This window comes from Calonectris borealis, chromosome W (assembly GCF_964195595.1).
Source record: "Calonectris borealis chromosome W, bCalBor7.hap1.2, whole genome shotgun sequence".
Taxonomy (NCBI): Eukaryota; Metazoa; Chordata; class Aves; order Procellariiformes; family Procellariidae; genus Calonectris; species Calonectris borealis.
Window position 1 is genome coordinate 49200193 of NC_134351.1, and position 20003 is coordinate 49220195.

The 20003-nt window shown below is 45.2% G+C and overlaps 1 protein-coding gene across 1 annotated transcript in view; it reads right to left on the reverse strand.

The window, feature by feature from the left end:
* Positions 1-3706: 3706 nt before the first annotated feature.
* LOC142074781 (polycomb group RING finger protein 3-like) overlaps positions 3707-20003 on the reverse strand; it is a 58387-nt gene continuing 42090 nt past the window's right edge. The window contains exon 8 of the mRNA XM_075135652.1: positions 3707-3994. Coding sequence (XP_074991753.1) covers positions 3947-3994 — 48 coding nt within the window. The 3' untranslated portion in view covers positions 3707-3946. The remainder of the gene's footprint in view (positions 3995-20003) is intronic.

Genomic DNA, 20003 nt, shown 5'->3' on the forward strand with positions numbered 1-20003 from the left:
GTATATTATTGCACAACCAATAAAAATAAATATTCTCAGGTTAGATGACATGCAAAGATACCAGACATAACAATGGCACAAACCAATTTTGGATAGACTGCATCTTTTGCATATTACTTCCACAATTCATATTGAAGTTTCTTACTAGATCATCCATTTTAAAATATTGCTGATGGGTAGTTCTTGCACTTAAAGATTTTACAAGCCCATAAAATTCCAAACTTCATTCTTAAAAAACCACAAAAAAACAACAAACCACAAATGAAAATCCCAAGCAAAAACCCACTGAATGTATATATGAAAAACCCCATCTACGTTGCTTTTCAATTTAGAAGTAGATGCTACATTTACAGTTTAAACATATGCCTTATAAATGCATGTTTCTGACCCATTGCACAAAAGAATAAGCAAAGCTCTTTAGCCATACATAGCAAAGACATACAAATAAAAGCCATTCAAACCTAATATAACAGGAAGAAGCTGTAAAAACTTTTTACAGTTTTATATGCCTGCAAATAAAGCTGGACCTTTGAAACAAAAAATACTCTAATGATAAAATAAAACAGAATGCTTAATATAATAAATAATTTTTATAAAGTTAATTTTTCCAAGCTCCCAAACCTTATTTAAATTCAATATTATATATTTTCTGTGAATTACCTATTTTTAATGAAAACTATATCTAGTGAGACTCTGAGCCTGGGATAATTTAGTCTCATTGCTGCTGAGGATAATACTACAAGATACCTTTTTACCGCAATTATTTACCAGTGTAAGTGGCTGTAAAAATTACTTCACAGTAATGCTATCTTCATTAAGATCAAAATAAATTAATCATGACCTCCTCAGGATTCAAGAAATATCTATACTGAGCCCAACTTTCAGATTTAAAAGTTAAAAAAAAAAAAGAGAGAGAGAGAGAGAAGTCAGTATTGTTTTAGCGACATTAAATCAACTGTTTCTTAAGCTTCAAAGAAGTAAAACAGAACTTTGACCCCAAGGCTTGCCTCTGACTTGAATTCAGTTGTAGTCTAGTCTTTCTATAAAGCTAGAAAGCAAACAAATGGTGCAGACACCATCCTATCCCTCCCCATGGGAAACAGTTTTTGTAATGAAGATATCTATTGTGACATGATGTGAACAATAGGGTTGTGGTTGGGTTTTTTTGTTTGTTTTGTTTTTAAAAGCACTGCTGAGGTTTTATCAGGTTAAACACATTACAAAAGCAGTTACACACAATTATGAGCAATCACCAGCTATAGGTGTTAACACTGGCTACAGATGCATACCTATATAAACAGGTTTAAATATATTGATATAGCACCATAACAAATTTGAGTGATTCCAAAGGTAGTTACAAACTTGCAAACATATATTCTATACTACAGACTGTTAGAGCAAGATTTAGAACTGAATGGCAGAGAGCTTTCTGAATTTACATGTTTGTAACTGCTAACCTCTTTCAGTTGTAGAGCTACACAGGGAAACACTAAAATCCCAATAAACTCCAACAGCACTGCATCAACATCTGATCTTGCAATAAGGTTCCACAGTGTACATATACTGAGGTAGACCAATCACAAATATATTTATTAAACCCTTAGACTGTAGCTGAACGACGAATTAGGCATTTACATGGTCTATGGGCTTGAGCTCCATGTCTGTGTCAGGTACATTAGGGGTACATGGAGGATGGGTGTTTATAACCATATTTGCACTCTCTGGAGGCCTCACCAACTGGAACCAGCCCCTGATTTACACTGGGAAGTATACAATGATAGCCACATGAAGAGCTCCAGAAAGGCCTATTATGTTAACTTACATATACATCCATATCACCTGCATTCACTATTCTGTGAAAAAATAGCAAAAATAGAGACTAATTAATTCTCACCTGTCCTCTTCTGTCACTTCTATTAATGCTAAAAACAGATAAAAGCTAAATTGTAGGTAAGTGAGTCCAGAAACAGTACAGCAAAACCAGAGCAAACTTCTAATTCCATCACATGCACATTCTCTAAGCCTTGACATAAAGAAGCCCTGCCTAACCCAGGAGTTCAAATGTAGTGGTCTCACATCATCATTTGCAGAGATGGCAGTACTCCACTGGCCTTACTGTGGCTCTCTTGACCATCCTCATAGTTCAGTAGACTTTTTCTTTCTCTTTGCATTTCTTTCCATTTCTTCACCATTCACCATCTATGGCCATAAATGAAAACAAGGGCCCCATTTCCAAAGACAAACAAGTAAACTTAGAGCTTCCCTCTGGCAACAGCAGAACTAGGAAAAGAAGAACTGAAAAGTTCAATTAAGAAAAGCACGGGAGATGCGCAGAGCAATGTGGTGCTTGGAAAACTCAAGAAGAGGCAGTAGGATTTCGAATACTTGAATAAGCCTCTTATGGGATCAACCTCCTATTATCAAGTAATGTTAAGCAATGCTTTCTTGCAAAGTAGGGGAGCACAGCTGGAAGAAGCAGGACAGTGCTAACAGGCATACTGATTTTCCTAGCCATTGACATTTTATGAAAGAATAAAGTGTTTGATATAACTGCCATTTTCAGCTGACAGGAAAACTCAAAGAGTTAAAAATTATTGGCAGCCTCCAGCTGCCAATAATACTGCTTATCTTCTTTTCAGTTACTTAAGACCCCATGTCAGACACACTCACATCCATGCTATATATAATGCTATGCAGCATACAGCTTGCAGAAGTCACTTTCAACTACTACCACATTTTTATGAAGCTGACTATTTTAAAAAGCCTTTCAATCAGTGTAGTCAACACTGCTAAGCACTACTGAAGGTGGATTCTCTAAGGTGCGCACATGTCTGTACACAGACACACATACACCTATGGTAGTTTGCATCTCTCAGGGCTTGACGCAAGCAAAATTATCAGTTAAGGCCAGACAGTGCCCCTGTAATCTAATCTGACCTCAAAGATAAATAGTAATTGAGCTATAAACAGCTATGGTTTCATATAGAAAGCAGTAAAAGAAACACAGAATTGGTTTGCAGTTAACTGAAGAATTTTTAGCTAGTGAAATGGAAACTTGTGCAACATCAACAAAAGGTGCCCAAGAGCCATAGTTTTAACAGCTAATGAAATAGCAAATACTCCCTAAAGTAAAATTTGATTTTTGCAAGCCCCAATTATATGACATATTTGCTTTAAAACAATTTCACAAGTTCAGCACTTACGAGTATTTGTTATGATCGGATGTAATTTATGCCATGGCAAAATATTAAGGCATATTTAAAAAAAATCAAGTGAACTCATTTCAAATCAACATGCAAAGGGGGAATATTAAAACATTACTGAAATACAAAATAAAGAACAAACATTGTGCAAAACTAATGAAGTAATTGGATCTCCAGGCTTTTAGGAAGTTTTTAATGCAGCATAATAAATATCACCAATCACTGTATGATTAGGTATGTTCAATGCTCTATAGAATGGCTTGATTAAAGCTGACATAATTGGGCATACTACATAAAACAAGAACACCTCAGAAAAACATACTGAAACAAGTTGTAAAGTTTAAAGACAAAAAATAAGTAAATGTAGTAATTTGGTGTTAAAAGCAACATTTTAAATCTCTCGCACACCATTTTAACTTATTTTTGTGTAACTACAAATAGATGAATCAGGCTGAGCTCCATGGAACTGTGAAGTGTTTTCACTACCTGTAAACTCAGTGCTGGTAGAATCCTGTTGAGTTGTGATTTATTTCATTTGTACAAAAATAAATATTTTTTTTTTTGTCCAAAAATCCATGCAACACATCCCTAGAAATATTCAGAAGGACAGTCTGCTATAGAAGCACTACAGTCTTCCAAAACGATTCTGCTGGTTTGTGTCACATGAGAGTTAAGTGCTGCACTAAGGTGCCAGATGATAGTCTCTGCAAAAAAAAACTGTCCAGAAGGACAATAAAGTTCTCCTACAGCAAGTCCATTTTGGGTCTGTAATGTAGCAGTAGAGGTGCTTTCTGCAAGACAGAATCATCAGACAGGTTAAGGGGCAAAACCAAAATGAATTCATATACTTTATAAATAAAATTTATCTGTTTCATAAATTAAACTCTTAGAGAGACTATCAGAGTAGCTATATTCCAAAATTTTACCAAGATACCCCACCTACGGAGCCCCCCCCAAAAGAATCCTTCTACTTTTGTCGCAGTAATTGATCATCCTAAGAGTAGCTAACTAACACTGGCCATCTAGAATACAACCTGTTCCCAGCAGGAGCCAATCGCAGACCCTTGGGGAAGGGCATAAGAACAGGGCAAGTTGTGGTGGTGCATTCACACCCCCCCCTTTTCTTCCCTGGGCCGCCTGTTGATCTCAGAAATTTCCATGAAACCTCGGCCTTGGTGTGTTGAAGTCTGGCGGTTGAGCGCTCCTTGACTGTATCAGAAACTCTGCATAGCTGAGGCTGGGAACATACTCCTACTGCCTGGCCCAGGTGTCCAGTAGAACAACACCGAAACCTTGAGAATTTTTTAGTAATTACCACCTGGGACTGTGGCCAGGATGGAAATTTACGGATGACTAAAGCCAACCATCTTGCGAACCTATAAACGGTGGTCCTAAGCAAGGCCCTTTGAGCTCTCCTGGACCGCAGCGGGCTGCACCCAGAATCTCCCTCTGAGTGGGACGCCTCTCAGAGCTTGCGATCTTTCGGGCCTGTGATATTCGGAGGACTGCTGGGTCCTGGGTGAGTCCCTTTCGAAGCTCAACCCTTTCGCCCGTTGAGAGGGAATGCCTAGACATTTGACGTGAATATTTCTTCACTGAAATCGAGGGGAATTTTTAACAGGTATACCTTCTGTATATTTTTTTTTTTATATATATATATGTTTCTCTGTGTGTGTGAATTGATAGTAAGCATAATCTGTAATTAAGTTGTGATTGTAGTAGACTTACTAACTCACTTTGCAAATATTGAATTAGTTAGTAATTAAGTGCTACTAAAGTTTGTAAATGATTAGTTGATAATTAAGTGTTGCTAAATTGTGAATGAACCCTAGACTGCTACTAAACACATATAGTCCCTGAAATATAAACCCTTAGATGATTTTCCTTTATATGTTTCATCCGTGTAATAAGTAATAGAGTGAACCTTGCCATCGAATTCTGTTAGGTCGCACCTTTATAAATCTCTATTAAAATCACTTTCTGCTAATATCTTTGATGGTGATTCTTTAAGCGGCCTCTAAACCACTCATTCGCAACACAAGTAAATAGCAATAGTCTCCAGAATGCTCCCCAATCTCAAACAATTCAGGAATTTCCTAAGCCAGATGTAGAGCCTTGTATTAATAGTCCTCAACCAATAATTCTTCTGTGAATTTACCCATTGCTTTTTTAAAGCTATGTAAACTTTTAACATCTACAACATCCTGCAGTACAGAGTTCTACAGTTCAAGTTTACACAACATAAAGAATGGTCATAAAAGCCTTGTGTGAATTGGCTCTTTAGGTACTTATGTGCGTGGATGGAGCAATAGTTACCTGAAAAGAGCAGGCCAAAGAGAGGAAAAGTACATGCTGAGAATCACAGAATGATGGAGGTTGGAAGGTCATCTGGTCCAACCCCCCTGCTCAAGCACAGTCACCTACAGCCAGTTGCCCAGGACCGTATCCAGATGGCTTTTGAATATTTCCAGGGAGGGAGACTCCACAACATCCCTGGGCAACCCCTTCCAGTGCTCAGTCACCCTCACAGTCAAAAAGTATCTCCTGATGTTCAGAGAGAATTTCCTGTGTTTCAGCTTGTGCCCATTGCCTCTTGTCCTGTCACTGGGCACCAATGAAAAGAGCCTGGCTCTGTCCTCTTTGCACCCTCCCTTCAGGTATTTATATACATTGATGAGATCCCCCTCTGAGCCTTCTCTTCTCTAGGCTAAACAGTCCCAGGTGACTCAGCCTTTCCTCATAGGAGAGATACTCTAGTCCCTTAATCATCTTCGTGGCCCTTCATTGGACTGTCTCCAGTATGTCCATGTCTGTCTTGTACTGGGGAGCCCAGAACTGGACACAGGACTCCAGCTGTGGCCTCATCAGTGCTGAGTAGAGGGGAAGGATCACCTCTCTCAACCTGCTGGCAATACTTTGCCTGATGCATCCCAGGATACCATTAGCCGCCTTTGCTGCAAGGGCACATTGCTGGCTCTTGTTCAACCTGGTTTCCACCAGGACCCCCCAGGTGCTTTTCTGCCAAGCTGCTTTCCAGCTGGGTGGCCCCAAGCATATATTGGTACATGGGGTTGTTCCTCCCCAGGTGCAGGACTTTGCCTTTCCCCTTTTTGAACTTCATGAAGCTCTTCATGAACTTCTTGAACTTCATGAAGACAGTGTGTGTAAGTCTCCCAAGGACCAATAAGCTCCTGAAACTAGCAGTCCTGCTGAACCCACAAGACCTGATAAATGCAGAACACCAAGGGTCTACTTAAGGTCAAGGCCATGAGCAAACTCTGGCATTAATAATGGGTTGCATAACTCAGACCACATCCAAGAAAGTGGTGGCTGCTATATGTAGATGAAAACTATAGGATTATATATACACCTGAATAGACAAGGGACCACTGAGGGACTTTCTGAACACCTGCCTGAAAGCCACTAGCATGTCAGTATGACCCTCTACTTCTTAGTAGACAGATGGGGTTGGCCTCCCTACTGTTGCTCCAATCCAATAATTACAAGCACATGCATGCAAGTGATTTATGTTAACTATTCACACAGTACAATTACTTATCTACTGGATGGAGTTAGTTTTCTTCATAGCAGCTCTTACGGTGCTATGTTTTGGATTTGTGACTAAAACAGTGTTGATAACACACCCATGTTTTAGTTATTGCTGAACAGTGCTTGCATAGCATCGAGGTCTTCTGTTTCTCACACTGACCCATCAGCAAGTAGGCTGGGGGTACACAAGAAGTTGGGAGGGGACTCAATAAAAGCTGTGGGAAAGAAGGACGAAGGGGGGGATATTTGGACCATTATGCATGAGGAAGCCCTGCTTTCCTGGAAATGGCTAAACAGCTGCCTGCCTACAGGAAGCAGTGAATGATTTCCTTATTTTGCTCTGCTTGCACACACAGCTTTGCTTTACCCATTAAACTGTCTTTATCTCAACCCACAATTTTTCTTACTTTTACCCTTCCAATTCTCACCCCCATCCCACTGGGAGGGAGCGAGCAAGTGGCTGTGTGGTGCCTAGCTGCCTACCGGGGTTAAACCACAACACACAGAATTCTTCCAAGCAGATCCCTGAACAGACCAAAGCCTGCTCTCCTGAAGTCCAGGGATGTGATCCTGCCATTTACCTTGTTCCTTTCTTTCAGCACAGACCCTGTCTGACCCCTCCCTCATTGCAGCTGCAGATTCAGGCTCTTGTATCTCTAGGGTCTTAGAGAAAATCCTATCAATCTCCTTTTCATCACCTTTGATGCCATGCAGTCTGCTGACCTCCTCCTTGCAGCTCCTTTGCTTTGCAACAGAGATTCTCCACCAACACACATCTTCTGCAGACAAGGGCACCATCTCCCCCTACTCCAGCCTTAGCAAGAAGCCCCAGGCACTCCCTGCAGCCGAAGGCCTGGAGAGATGCATCTTCCTCTGGAGCTCAGTCTGAGTCAAGACCTCTGATATTCCAGGGATAGTTGCTCTAGTTAGTGCTGGGGACCATGCCCCAAAGCACATTACTGTTGCTGACCACACATAAACTACCCTCAGAAGAGTTTCTAGCCTGCATACCCTACCATAACAAATGTTATGCCTGTTCCTCAAGGGGTTCCTAGGAGTTCCCTGATGATCTCAGAAGTTCTTCCCGTTCCCAGAAAATCTAGACGATCTAAAAGCAGAGCCCAGAAACCACTGTGCAAACTGCTGCATCTGTTGGATGCTTCTGTTAGCTGCACTAAGCCAGGAGAAGATGGAGAATATTTTATGAACAAATGTGGGTGTCCTAGTTTCAGCTGGGATAGAGTTAAATTTCTTCCTAGTGCTGTGTTTTGGATTTAGTATGAGGAGAATGTTGATAACACACTGATGTTTTCAGTTGTTGCTAAGTGCCCTCCTAGTCCAAGGACAGCTCCCGTGCCTACTGACTGAGCTAGGTACACAAGATGGGAGGGAACATAATCAGGACAGCCAGCCCAGCTGGCTAATGGGGTATTCCATACCATGTGACGTCATGCTCAGTATACGAACGGTAGGCGTGATCCAGGAAGTACCGATCGCTTCTTGGTTATCGGTCAGCGCGGGTGGTGAGCAATTGCATTGTGCATCACTCATTTTGCATATTCTATCATTATTTATTATCATTATTTTCCCTTTTCTGTTACATTAAACTGTCTTTATCTCAACCCACGAGTTTTTCTCACTCTTACCCTTCCGATTCTCTCCCCGTCCCACTGGGGGGGTGGGGGGAGTGAGCGAGCGGCTGCATGGTATTTGGCTGCCTGCCAGATTAAACCACAACAGTCCTTTTTGGCGCCCAACGTGGGGCTCAAAGGGTTGAGATAACGATAGATCTGACCAAAGCGTGTTAAGGCAAAATTGTTATAAGCATTCATTATATTGATTGGTCACAATGTTGATGTATTGGCTGTCAAAGTTGTGGGGCTGGCTCTCAATGTTGGGTCATGTAATACCTTGCTTGCAGTATGTGTTCCCTTTTGTGCTGTTTATCATTATTCGGAACTGGGCCAAGATTATCATTTTGCTGCTGTTTTATGAGGTGATAAAATCATTGGTCGTAAGTCTAATCTGGTATCTGTACTCGGCACTGCCGTCATTTCTGTACCTCGGGAACCACCTCTTAGAAATTATTAGTAATTGCACTTTTTTCTCCTCGGAGAATGAATTTAAGGGGGAGACAGGATGGGACGCTTTCTCCCACTTGTTCATCTTCCCTTCCATATCGTCAGAAACTCCTTTTTCTTCTATCCGCTTCACAAAGATGTCCACAATATTCCCTGAGAATTTTGAATATCCTTGGGATGCTCAAACAAGCATGTTCATATTGCTATGTCTCCTGAATGTGGTTCAGGCCTTGTTTAGGGTTAAACAACTATTCAGGAATACTGTCCAGAGATCAACCCTGAGGAACAAGAAAAGAGGGAGGGCAAACGGCGTTGCCGCATCGAGGCGGGCGGAGCGGCGAGTGTCAGGGGCAGCTACAGACACGGTGGCTACTCAAAACCCCACGACAGGCACTGCGGCTACTTCAACACCCACGACAACCCCTGTGGCTACTCAAACCCCGGCAACAGTCACCGTAGCTTCTCCAACCCCTGCAACAGGCACTGCAGCCACTCAAACTCCGGCAACAGGCACTACAGTTACTCCAACCCCCATGACAAGCACTGCAGCTACCCAAACCCCAGCAACAAGTACTACAGCTGAACCAGAGGACCAACCCTTGCTGGTATCCATCGCCCCTGTACAGAAGAGGGAATCTTGGAAGCGGAGGTCAGGTCGTTTAGAAAGGGATGATGGAAAAGCAGGGCCATCACGAGGAGGGCAGGAGGAAGAGGAAGAACTCATAAACGAGACGGAAACTACCCGATGCCTATCCCTGAGTGAGCTGCGAGATATGCGGAAAGATTTCAGCCGTCGTCCAGGCGAGCATATTGTCACCTGGCTGCTCCGATGCTGGGATAATGGGGCCAGTAGCCTGGAATTAGAGGGGAAGGAAGCCAAACAGCTGGGATCCCTTGCTAGGGAAGGGGGTATTGACAAAGCAATTGGAAAAGGGGCACAAGCCCTCAGCCTCTGGAGGCGACTCCTGTCAGGTGTGAAGGAAAGGTATCCCTTCAAGGAAGATGTTATATATGGCACAGGCAAATGGACCACTATGGAGAGAGGTATCCAGTACCTGAGGGAATTAGCCGTGCTGGAGGTGGTTTATAGTGACCTGGACAACGACCAAACGCCCAAAGATCCAGATGACGTCCAGTGCACCCGACCCATGTGGCGGAAGTTAGTACGGAGCGCACCAGCGTCGCATGCCAGTTCGTTGGCAGTACTGTCCTGGAGAGAGGAAGAAGCACCAAGGGTAGATGACATGGTTAGCAATCTCCGGGAATACGAAGAAACTGTCTCCTCCTCCCTTGTCTCGGCTGTGGAGAAACTGTCCCGGGAGGTCCAGCAACTCAAAGACGATAGGTCCTATTCTCCACCTGTATGGACCAGTATCTCAACCATTAAGAGTCAGCGTTCTTCTGCTCAAGAGAGAGGATATAGAAAGTACACACCCCGGGGCACCCTGTGGTTTTACCTGCGTGACCACGGAGAGGACATGAGGCAGTGGGATGGAAAACCTACCTCCATCCTAGAGGCACGTGTACGTGAGTTGCAAGGAAAGACAATGACAGAAGGGGGTTCTCCCAGGAAAAATGCTGCTCCAGTTTTCAGGAAAACCCTGTCTCACGACGGTCCAGTTTCCAGTGAACAGTTCCCCAGAGAGAGTAGAAGGGCTGATCTTACTTTGGATTGTGATGAAGGAATTCTTGACTCATGTTTGCAAGAAATGAGAAACAGATACTATGACCAGAACTAGAGGGGCCCTGCCTCCGGCCAGGTGGAGGAAAGGGACAACCGGGTTTACTGGACTGTGTGGATTCGATGGCCTGGCACATCAGACCCACAGGAGTATAAGGCTCTCGTAGACACCGGTGCACAGTGTACCCTGATGCCATCAAGCTATAAAGGGGCAGAACCCATCTGTATTTCTGGAGTGACAGGGGGATCCCAAGAGTTAACTGTATTGGAGGCCGAAGTGAGCCTAACCGGGAATGAGTGGCAGAAGCACCCCATTGTGACTGGCCCAGAGGCTCCGTGCATCCTTTGCATAGACTACCTCAGGAGAGGGTATTTCAAGGACCCAAAAGGGTACCGGTGGGCTTTTGGTATAGCTGCCCTGGAGACGGAGGACATTAAACAGCTGTCCACCTTGCCTGGTCTCTCGAAGGGCCCTTCTGTTGTGGGGCTGATGAGGGTTGAAGAACAGCAGGTACCAATCGCTACCACAACAGTGCACCAGCGGCAATATCGCACCAACCGTGATTCCCTCATCCCCATCCATGAGCTGATTCGTCGACTGGAGAGCCAAGGAGTGATCAGCAAGACTCGCTCACCCTTTCACAGTCCCATATGGCCAGTGCAAAAGTCCAAGGGAGAGTGGAGACTAACAGTAGACTACCGTGGCCTGAACGAAGTCACGCCGCCACTGAGTGCTGCCGTGCCGGACATGCTAGAACTCCAATACGAACTGGAGTCAAAGGCAGCCAAGTGGTACGCCACAATGGATATCGCTAATGCGTTCTTCTCAATCCCTTTGGCGGCAGAGTGCAGGCCACAGTTTCCTTTCACTTGGAGGGGCGTCCAGTACACCTGGAACCGACTGCCCCAGGGGTGGAAACACAGCCCTACCATTTGCCATGGATTGATCCACACCGCACTGGAACAGGGTGAGGCTCCGGAACACCTGCAACACATTGATGACATCATTGTGTGGGGCAACACAGCAGAAGAAGTTTTTGAGAAAGGGGAGAGAATAATTCAAATCCTTCTGAAGGCCGGTTTTGCCATAAAACAAAGTAAGGTCAAGGGACCTGCCCAGGAGATCCAGTTTTTAGGAATAAAATGGCAAGATGGACGCCGTCAGATCCCAATGGATGTGATCAACAAAATAACAGCCATGTCCCCACCAACTAGCAAAAGGGAAACACAAGCTTTCTTAGGCGTTGTGGGCTTTTGGAGAATGCATATTCCTGATTACAGTCAGATCGTAAGACCTCTCTATCAAGTGACCAGGAAGAAGAACGACTTCAAATGGGGCCCTGAGCAACAACAAGCCTTTGAACAAATTAAACAGGAGATAGTTCAGGCAGTAGCCCTTGGGCCAGTCCGGGCAGGACAAGATGTGAAGAATGTGCTCTACACCGCAGCCGGGGAGAATGGCCCTACCTGGAGCCTCTGGCAGAAAGCACCAGGGGAGACTCGAGGTCGACCCCTGGGGTTCTGCAGTCGCGGATACAGAGGATCCGAGGCCCGCTACACTCCAACTGAGAAGGAGATATTGGCAGCATATGAAGGGGTTCGAGCTGCTTCGGAAGTGGTTGGTACTGAAGCACAGCTCCTCCTGGCACCCCGACTGCCGGTGCTGGGCTGGATGTTCAAAGGGAGGGTCCCCTCTACACATCATGCAACCGATGCTACGTGGAGTAAGTCTCCAGGGCAGCTATACCAAAAGCCCACCGGTACCCTTTTGGGTCCTTGAAATACCCTCTCCTGAGGTAGTCTATGCCAAGGATGCACGGAGCCTCTGGTCCAGTCACAATGGGGTGCTTCTGCCACTCATTCCCGGTTAGGCTCACTTTGGCCTCCAATACAGTTAACTCTTGGGATCCCCCTGTCACTCCAGAAATACAAATGGGTTCTGCCCCTTTATAGCTTGATGGCATCAGGGTGCACTGTGCACCGGTGTCTACGAGAGCCTTATACTCCTGTGGGTCTGATGTGCCAGGCCATCGAATCCACACAGTCCAGTAAACCCGGTTGTCCCTTTCCTCCACCTGGCCGGAGGCAGGGCCCCTCTAGTTCTGGTCATAGTATCCGTCTCTCACTTCTTGCAAACGTGAGTCAAGAATTTCTTCATCGCAATTACAATCCAAAGTAAGATCAGTCCTTCTACTCTGTCTGAGGAACTGTTCACTGGAAACTGGACCGTCGTGAGACAGGTTTTTCCTGACAACTGGAGCAGCATTTTTCCTGGGAGAACCCCCTTCTGTCATTGTTTTTCCTTGCAACTCACGTACACGTGCCTCTAGGATGGAGGTAGGTTTTCCAGACCTCTGCCTCATGTCCTCTCCGTGGTCACGCAGGTAAAACCACAGGGTGCCCCGTGGTGTGTACTTTCGATATCCTCTCTCTTGAGCAGAAGAACGCTGACTCCTAATGGCTGAGATACTGGTCCGTACAGGTGGAGAATAGGACATGCCCTCTTCGAGTTGCTGGACCTTCCGGGACAGTTTCTCCACAGCCGAGACAAGGGAGGAGGAGATAGTTTCTTCGAAATCCCGAAGTCTGCTAAGACATCCACCGTTGGTGCTTCTTCCTCTGCCCAGGACAGTACTGCCAATGAACTGGCATACGATGCTGGTGCACTCTGTACCAACTTCCGCCACGTGGGTCGCGTGCACTGGACTTCATCTGGATCTTTGGGCGTTTGGTTGTTGTCCAGGTCACTATAAACCACCTCCAGCACTCCTAATTCCCTCAGGTACTGGATACCTCTCTCCATAGTGGTCCACTTGCCTGGGCGATATATAACATCTTCCTTGAAGGGATACCTTTCCTTCACGCCTGACAGCAGTCACCTCCAGAGGCTGAGGGCTTGTGCCCCTTTTCCAATTGCTTTGTCAATACCCGCTTCCCTAGCAAGGGATCCCAGCTGTTTGGCTTCCTTCCCCTCTAATTCCAGGCTACTGGCCCCATTATCCCAGCATCGGAGCAGCCAGGTAACAATATGCTCGCCTGGACGACGGCTGAAATCTTTCCGCATATCTCGCAGCTCACTCAGGGATAGGGATCGGGTGGTTTCCGTCTCGTTTATGAGTTCTTCCTCTTCCTCCTGCCCTCCTCGTGATGACCCTGCTTTTCCATCATCTTTTTCTAAATGACCTGACTTCCGCTTCAAAGATTTCTTCTTCTGTACAGGGGCAACGGATACCAGCAAGGGTTGGTCCTCTGGTTCAGCTGTAGTGCCTGTTGCTGGGGTTTGGGTAGCTGCAGTGCCTGTCGCGGGGGTTGGAGTACTTGTAGTGACTGTTGCCGGGGTTTGAGTGGCTGCAGTGCTTGTCGCACTGGTTGGAGTAACTGCAGTGACTGTTGGCGGAGTTTGAGTAGCTGCAGTGCCTGTTGCGGGGGTTGGAGTAACTGTAGTGACTGTTGCCGGGGTCTGAGTAGCCATAGTGGTTGTTGTGGGGGTTGAAGTAGCCACAGTGCCTGTCGCAGGGGTCTGAGTAGCCACAGTGGTTGTCGTGCGGGTTGAAGTAGCTACAGTGCCTGTCGTGGGGGTTTGAGTAGTCACCGTGTCTGTTGCTGGGGTTGATCTCTGGACAGTATTCCTGAATAGTTGTTTAACTCTAAACAAGGCCTGAACCACATTCAGGAGACATAGTAGCAATAGGAACATGCTTGTTTGAACATCCCAAGGATATTCAAAATTCTCAGGGAATATTGTGGATGTCCTCATGAAGAGGATAGAAGAAAAAGGAGTTTCTGACGATATGGAAGGGAAGGTGAACAAGTGGGAAAAAGTGTCCCATCCTGTCTCCCCCCTAAATTCATCCTCTGAGGTGAAGACGTAAAAAGTGTAATTATTAATAGTTTCCAAAAGGTAGCTTCCGAAGAAGAGGAATGATGGCAATGCTGAGTACAGGCTCGTGACCAATAATTTTATCATAACATAAAGCCAGGTCACACAGTATAGCAAAGCAATGACCTTAATCCATTTCCCAGAGATGACCAACCCCACATAAATACTGATAATCAGCAGTATAGACAGCCAGTAAGGTGCTACATACCACAACTCCAAAAACAGATCCAACAACTCTGAGAGCAAATAAATCAACATTGTGAACATCGAGTACTAAACTGATATAATGAATGCTTATAACAAATTTGTTTTAACCCGTTCGGGTCAGATGTGTCGTTATCTCAACCCTTCGAGCCCCACGTTGGGCGCCAAAAAGGACTGTCGTGGTTTAACCTGGCAGGCAGCCAAATACCACGCAGCCGCTCACTCACTCCCCCCACCGCCCCAGTGGGACGGGGAGAGAATTGGAAGGGTAAGAGTGAGAAAAACTCGTGGGTTGAGATAAAGACAGTTTAATAGAACAGAAAAAGGGAAAATAATAATGATAATGATAAAATATACAAAATGAGTGATGCACAACGCAATTGCTCACCACCCGCGCTGACCGATAACCAAGTAGCGATCGGTACTTCCTGAATCATGCCTACCATTCATATACTGAGCATGACGTCACATGGTACGGAATACCCCATTAGCCAGCTGGGCTGGCTGTCCTGATTATGTTCCCTCCCATCTTGTGTACCTAGCTCAGTCAGTAGGCACGGGAGCTGTCCTTGGACTAGGAGGGCACTTAGCAACAACTGAAAACATCAGTGTGTTATCAACATTCTCCTCATACTAAATCCAAAACACAGCACTAGGAAGAAATTTAACCCTATCCCAGCCGAAACCAGGACAGGAAGAAAACATGGGATAAGTTAAAAAGAGTAATACAACAGCTGAAAAGAAGATCAGTACCAGCAGTATACCTCAGTGCTCAAGCTCCGCTGCCCTACCTCCAGTTGATGAAAACCAACAATAGGGAAGTCTGCTTTGGGCCCAGGATTACCCATACGAATGGGTGCCTGTGTTTTGAATACATTGGGATCCTGGCAGGGGGGAACCCCAAAGTTTTGTATGAAGTAGAGAAAAAAAATACGGTGTTTTCCTGGACACAGGAGCATGAATCAGTTTGTCTAAAACTTTTCTTAAAGAATCAATTCAACAAGAAAATATGAAGGCAGCCTCTTTCAACAGGAAGGAAGGAAAAGGCCCTAAATATTATATTATGAATCTAATAATAGGGCAGTGAGCTGTTGGATATCAAGTATGAGATTGTAAATAATAGCAAAGAACCTCTTATTTTAGGAATTGACTGGATAATGGAACATGGAATCTTAATTTTTATAGTGATATTTTGTAGAAACATAAAGGAATACAGGAAGCAGGGAAAGGCTGGTATAAAGATTCAAGAGAACAAGTACAAACTTTAACTGAAATAGATAAAGAATTCTGGAAACAACAGGTCCCAGGAGTATGGCGAAAAAAAATCCTACAGTGTGGAAAAAAGAAATGACCAAGTTGAAAGAGTGGGACCCTCAGTTCATCCCCCTTATACAATATCCATATCCTAAAAAAGCTAGGACTGCTCTGGGAGAAATCATTAAGGAGTATTTAGAACAAGGTGTTTTGTGGCAAATTATAAACCCACATATGTCAGGATGCAGTGAGGGCCATCTGCTCCCTAAGGGATGAGGAGCCAACAAGGCCAGCAGGGCAGGGACCTTGCTGGCCAGAGCCCTCACAGTACCTGAGCAAGGCGAGCAGGGTAGACCCAGGGATGGTAAACAGGTTCAACTAAGAGTCCAGATCATCAGGCAAGTTCATGGAGATGAGGCAAATCCAAGATCAAGCCAGGAAGTCAACCTGCAGGTTAGTGTCAGGATCAGATCTGATGAGAGTAACCAGGGTCAGACAGTGATCACCGAGTAGGTCCATAATGATGAGGTAAGGCCAAGGTCAGACTAGGAAAACAGTCTGCAGGTCAGGGTCAAGATCAGTGGGGTCTATGGCCAAGCACAGCTGTGGCTGAGCTGGAGTCCAGTACTCCTATGACATAGCTCAGGCAGGGACTGAAGGCCCAGGTCTGAGCTGAACTGGGGCTCCTGGGCAGAGGATGTGGAGGCCACAAGTAAGGCTGGTCAGGGCCATTAAGACCTATTAGTGCCCTCAGGGGCCTGATAATATAATTCTCCATTATGGCCTGTTAAAAAGGCTGATAAAAATCCTGGAGAATGATGGTAGGCTACTGTCAGATAAAGTGTAAGAAGGAAATGCATAGGCAGTGGAACTAGGGACATGTATCCTGGGAAGAATATAGGGACGCTCCCCGGATGTGTAGATATGGGACCAGGAAAGCTAAGGCGCAGTTTGGCAAGGGATGCGAAGAATAAGAAGAAGGGCTTTTATAGGTAAGTTGGCCAGAAAAAGAAGATTAAAGAAAATGTACCCCTGCCAATAAATAAGACAGGAGAACTGGTGACAAACAACATGGAGAAGACTGAGGTACTCGACAAATGTTTTTTGCCTCAGTTTTCAATGGCAATCTCTCTTCCCACATCTCTCAAGCCCCTGAACCTCAAGGCAGGGACTGGAGAAATGAAGTCCCTCCGTTCGTAGGAGAAGTTCAGGTTCGAGATCACCTGAGGAACCTGAACATACACAAGTCCATGGGACCCAACGAGATGCACCCCAGGGTGCTGAGGGAACTGGCTGATGTAGTTGCCAAGCCACTCTCCATCATATTTGAAAACTCATGGCAGTCAGGCAAAGTCCCCAGTGACTGGAAAAAGTGACTGGAAAAAGGGCCTGACTAATCTAGTGGCCTTCTATGATGGAGGGACTGCATCGGTGGACAAGGGAAGAGCTATGGACATCATCTACCTGGACTTCTGTGAGGCCTTTGATACAGTCCCCCACAACATTCTTGCCTCGAAACTGGAGAGAGATGGGTTTGATGGATGGACTGTTAGGTGGATGAGGAACTGGATGGATGGCCACATCCAAAGAGTTACAGTCAACAGCTCAATGTCCAAGTGGAAACCAGTAACGAGTGGTGTCCCTCGAGGGTCCGTACTGGGACCAGTACTATTTAATATCTTCATCAATGACATAGACAATGGGATCGAGTGCACCCTCAGCAAGTTTGCAGATGACACCAAGCTGAGTGGTGCGGTTGACATGCCTGAGGGATGGGATGCCATCCAGAGGGACCTTGAGAGGCTTGAGGAGTGGGCCCCTGCGAACCTCATGAGGTTCAACAAGGCCAAGTGCAGGGTCCTGCACCTGGGTTGGGGCAATCCCCAATATCAATACAGGCTGGGTGATGAAGGGATTGAGAGCAGCCCTGCCAAGAAGGACTTGGGGATGCTGGTGGACGAAAAATTGGACATGAGCCAGCAATGTGTGCTTGCAGCCCAGAAAGCTAATCATATCCTGGGCTGCATGAAAAGAAGCGTGGCCAGCAGGTCGAGGGAGGTGATTCTGCCCCTCTACTCCGCTCTCGTGAGATCCCACCTGGAGTACTGCATCCAGCTCTGGGGTCCCCAGTACAAGAAAGACATGGACCTGTTGGAGCAGGTCCAGATGAGGGCCACAAAAATGATTAGAGGGCTGGAACACCTCTCCTCTGAAGAAAGGCTGAGAGAGTTGGGGTTGTTCAGCCTGGAGAAGAGACAACTCCAGGGAGACCTTATTGCAGCCTTTCAATATATAAAGGGGTCTTATAAGAAAGATGGAGAAAGACTTTTTGCCAGGGCCTGTAGTAACAGGACAAGGGGCAAGGGTTTTAAACTGAAAGAGGGTAGATTTCGATTGGATATAAGGAAGAAATTTTTTACGATGAGGGTGGTGAGACACTGGGACAGGTTGCCCAGAGAAGTTGTGGATGCCCCATCCCTGGAAGTGTTCAAGGTCAGGTTGGAAGGGGGTTTGAGCAACCTGATCTAGTGAAAGATGTCCCTGCTCATGGAAAGGGGGGTTGGACTAGATGATCTTTGAAGGTCTCTTCCAACCCATACCATTCTATGATTCTGTGATTCTATACTGGGACCAATACTGTTTAATATCTTCCTTAATGACTTGAGCAATGGGGCAGAGTGCACCCTCAGCAAGTTTCCAGATGATACAAAACCAGAAGGAATGGTTGACATACTTGATGGTTTTACTGTCACTTAGAAGGTAAGGTCTTTGACAGACTGCAGAAATAGGCTGACAGGAACCTCATGAAGTTAAGCAAAGGAAAATGCCAAGTCCTGCACCTGGGGAGGAATAACTCCAGGCACCAGTACAGGCTGGGGGCTGACTGACTGGAAAGCAGCTTTGCAGAAAAGGACCTGGGAGTCCTGTTGGACATCAGGTTGAACATGAGCCAGCAATGCACCCTTGCAGCAAACAAGGCAAACAGTATCCTGAGCTGAATTAGGAAAAGTGTTGCCAGAAGGTTAAGGGAGGTTGTTATTGCCCTCTGCTCAGCACTGGTGAGAGACCACATCTGGAGTCCTGTGTCCCCAGCACAAGAAGGACATGGACACACTGGAGAGAGTCCAGTAAAGGGTTCATTAAGGTATTGGAGTGTCTGGCATTTGAGAAGAGGCTGAGAGAGCTAGGATTGTTTAACCTGGAGAATAGAAGGCTCAGGGGGGATCTTATCAATGTGTACAAATATCTGATGGGGGGCAGTAAAGAAGATGGAGCCAGACTCTTTTCAGTGGTATCCAATGAAGGGATCAATAGGCACAAATTGAAATACAAGAAATTCCATTTAAACATAAAAAACCTTTTTTACTGTAAGGGTGACTGTGCACTGAATCAGGTTGCCTAGAGAGGTTGTGGAGTCTCCATCTGTGAAGATATTCAAAACTCGACTGGACATGGTCCTGGGCAACCTCGTCTAGTTGACTCTGCTTTGAGCAGGGGAGTTGGACTAGATGATCTCTAGAGTTCTTTTCCAACCTCAACTATTCCTTGATTGCATGGATTTGCCAAGAATGGGGACACAGAAATTTCCTGAAAGATTTACCTCCAGAGGCTAGTCTAGTTCCCCTTCCTTCCTACTCACAGCAAGACCAAATGTAATCATATCCATAAAAAGTAAGGGAGGTGGTATGGCTTACATGTTATTTTACCTTGTGTTTATTAGATCTACTTATATACTTATACTAACATTATTGTTTTATGCTTTGATTTTTGCAGGTCAACAGACTTAACTACAACTCCATCTACAAGCGAGGGATGACAAAGTTATAATGTAACAAGGTAAACTCTGAGGCAAGACCAAGGAGTAAGATATGCAGCCTGCCAGAAGAACCTAATTCAGTAGCGGTTAGTAGACTTGAGCTATAGTGAGTGGTACACACCAGTGCCTATCAGACTCAGAGAGGTTTCCTGAAATTGCAGGAATTCTTAACTTGGCTCTACACCCTATAGTAATAGTTTGCTTGTTTTTATAAATTGTGTTAATCATAGACATTTAGCAAATCAGGTATTGACTATACACTGCCATGAAGAACTGTCAGACCTTTATGGTTTATCATGAGGCAAGACCTGATAGGAGAAAGTGAATGCCTCCA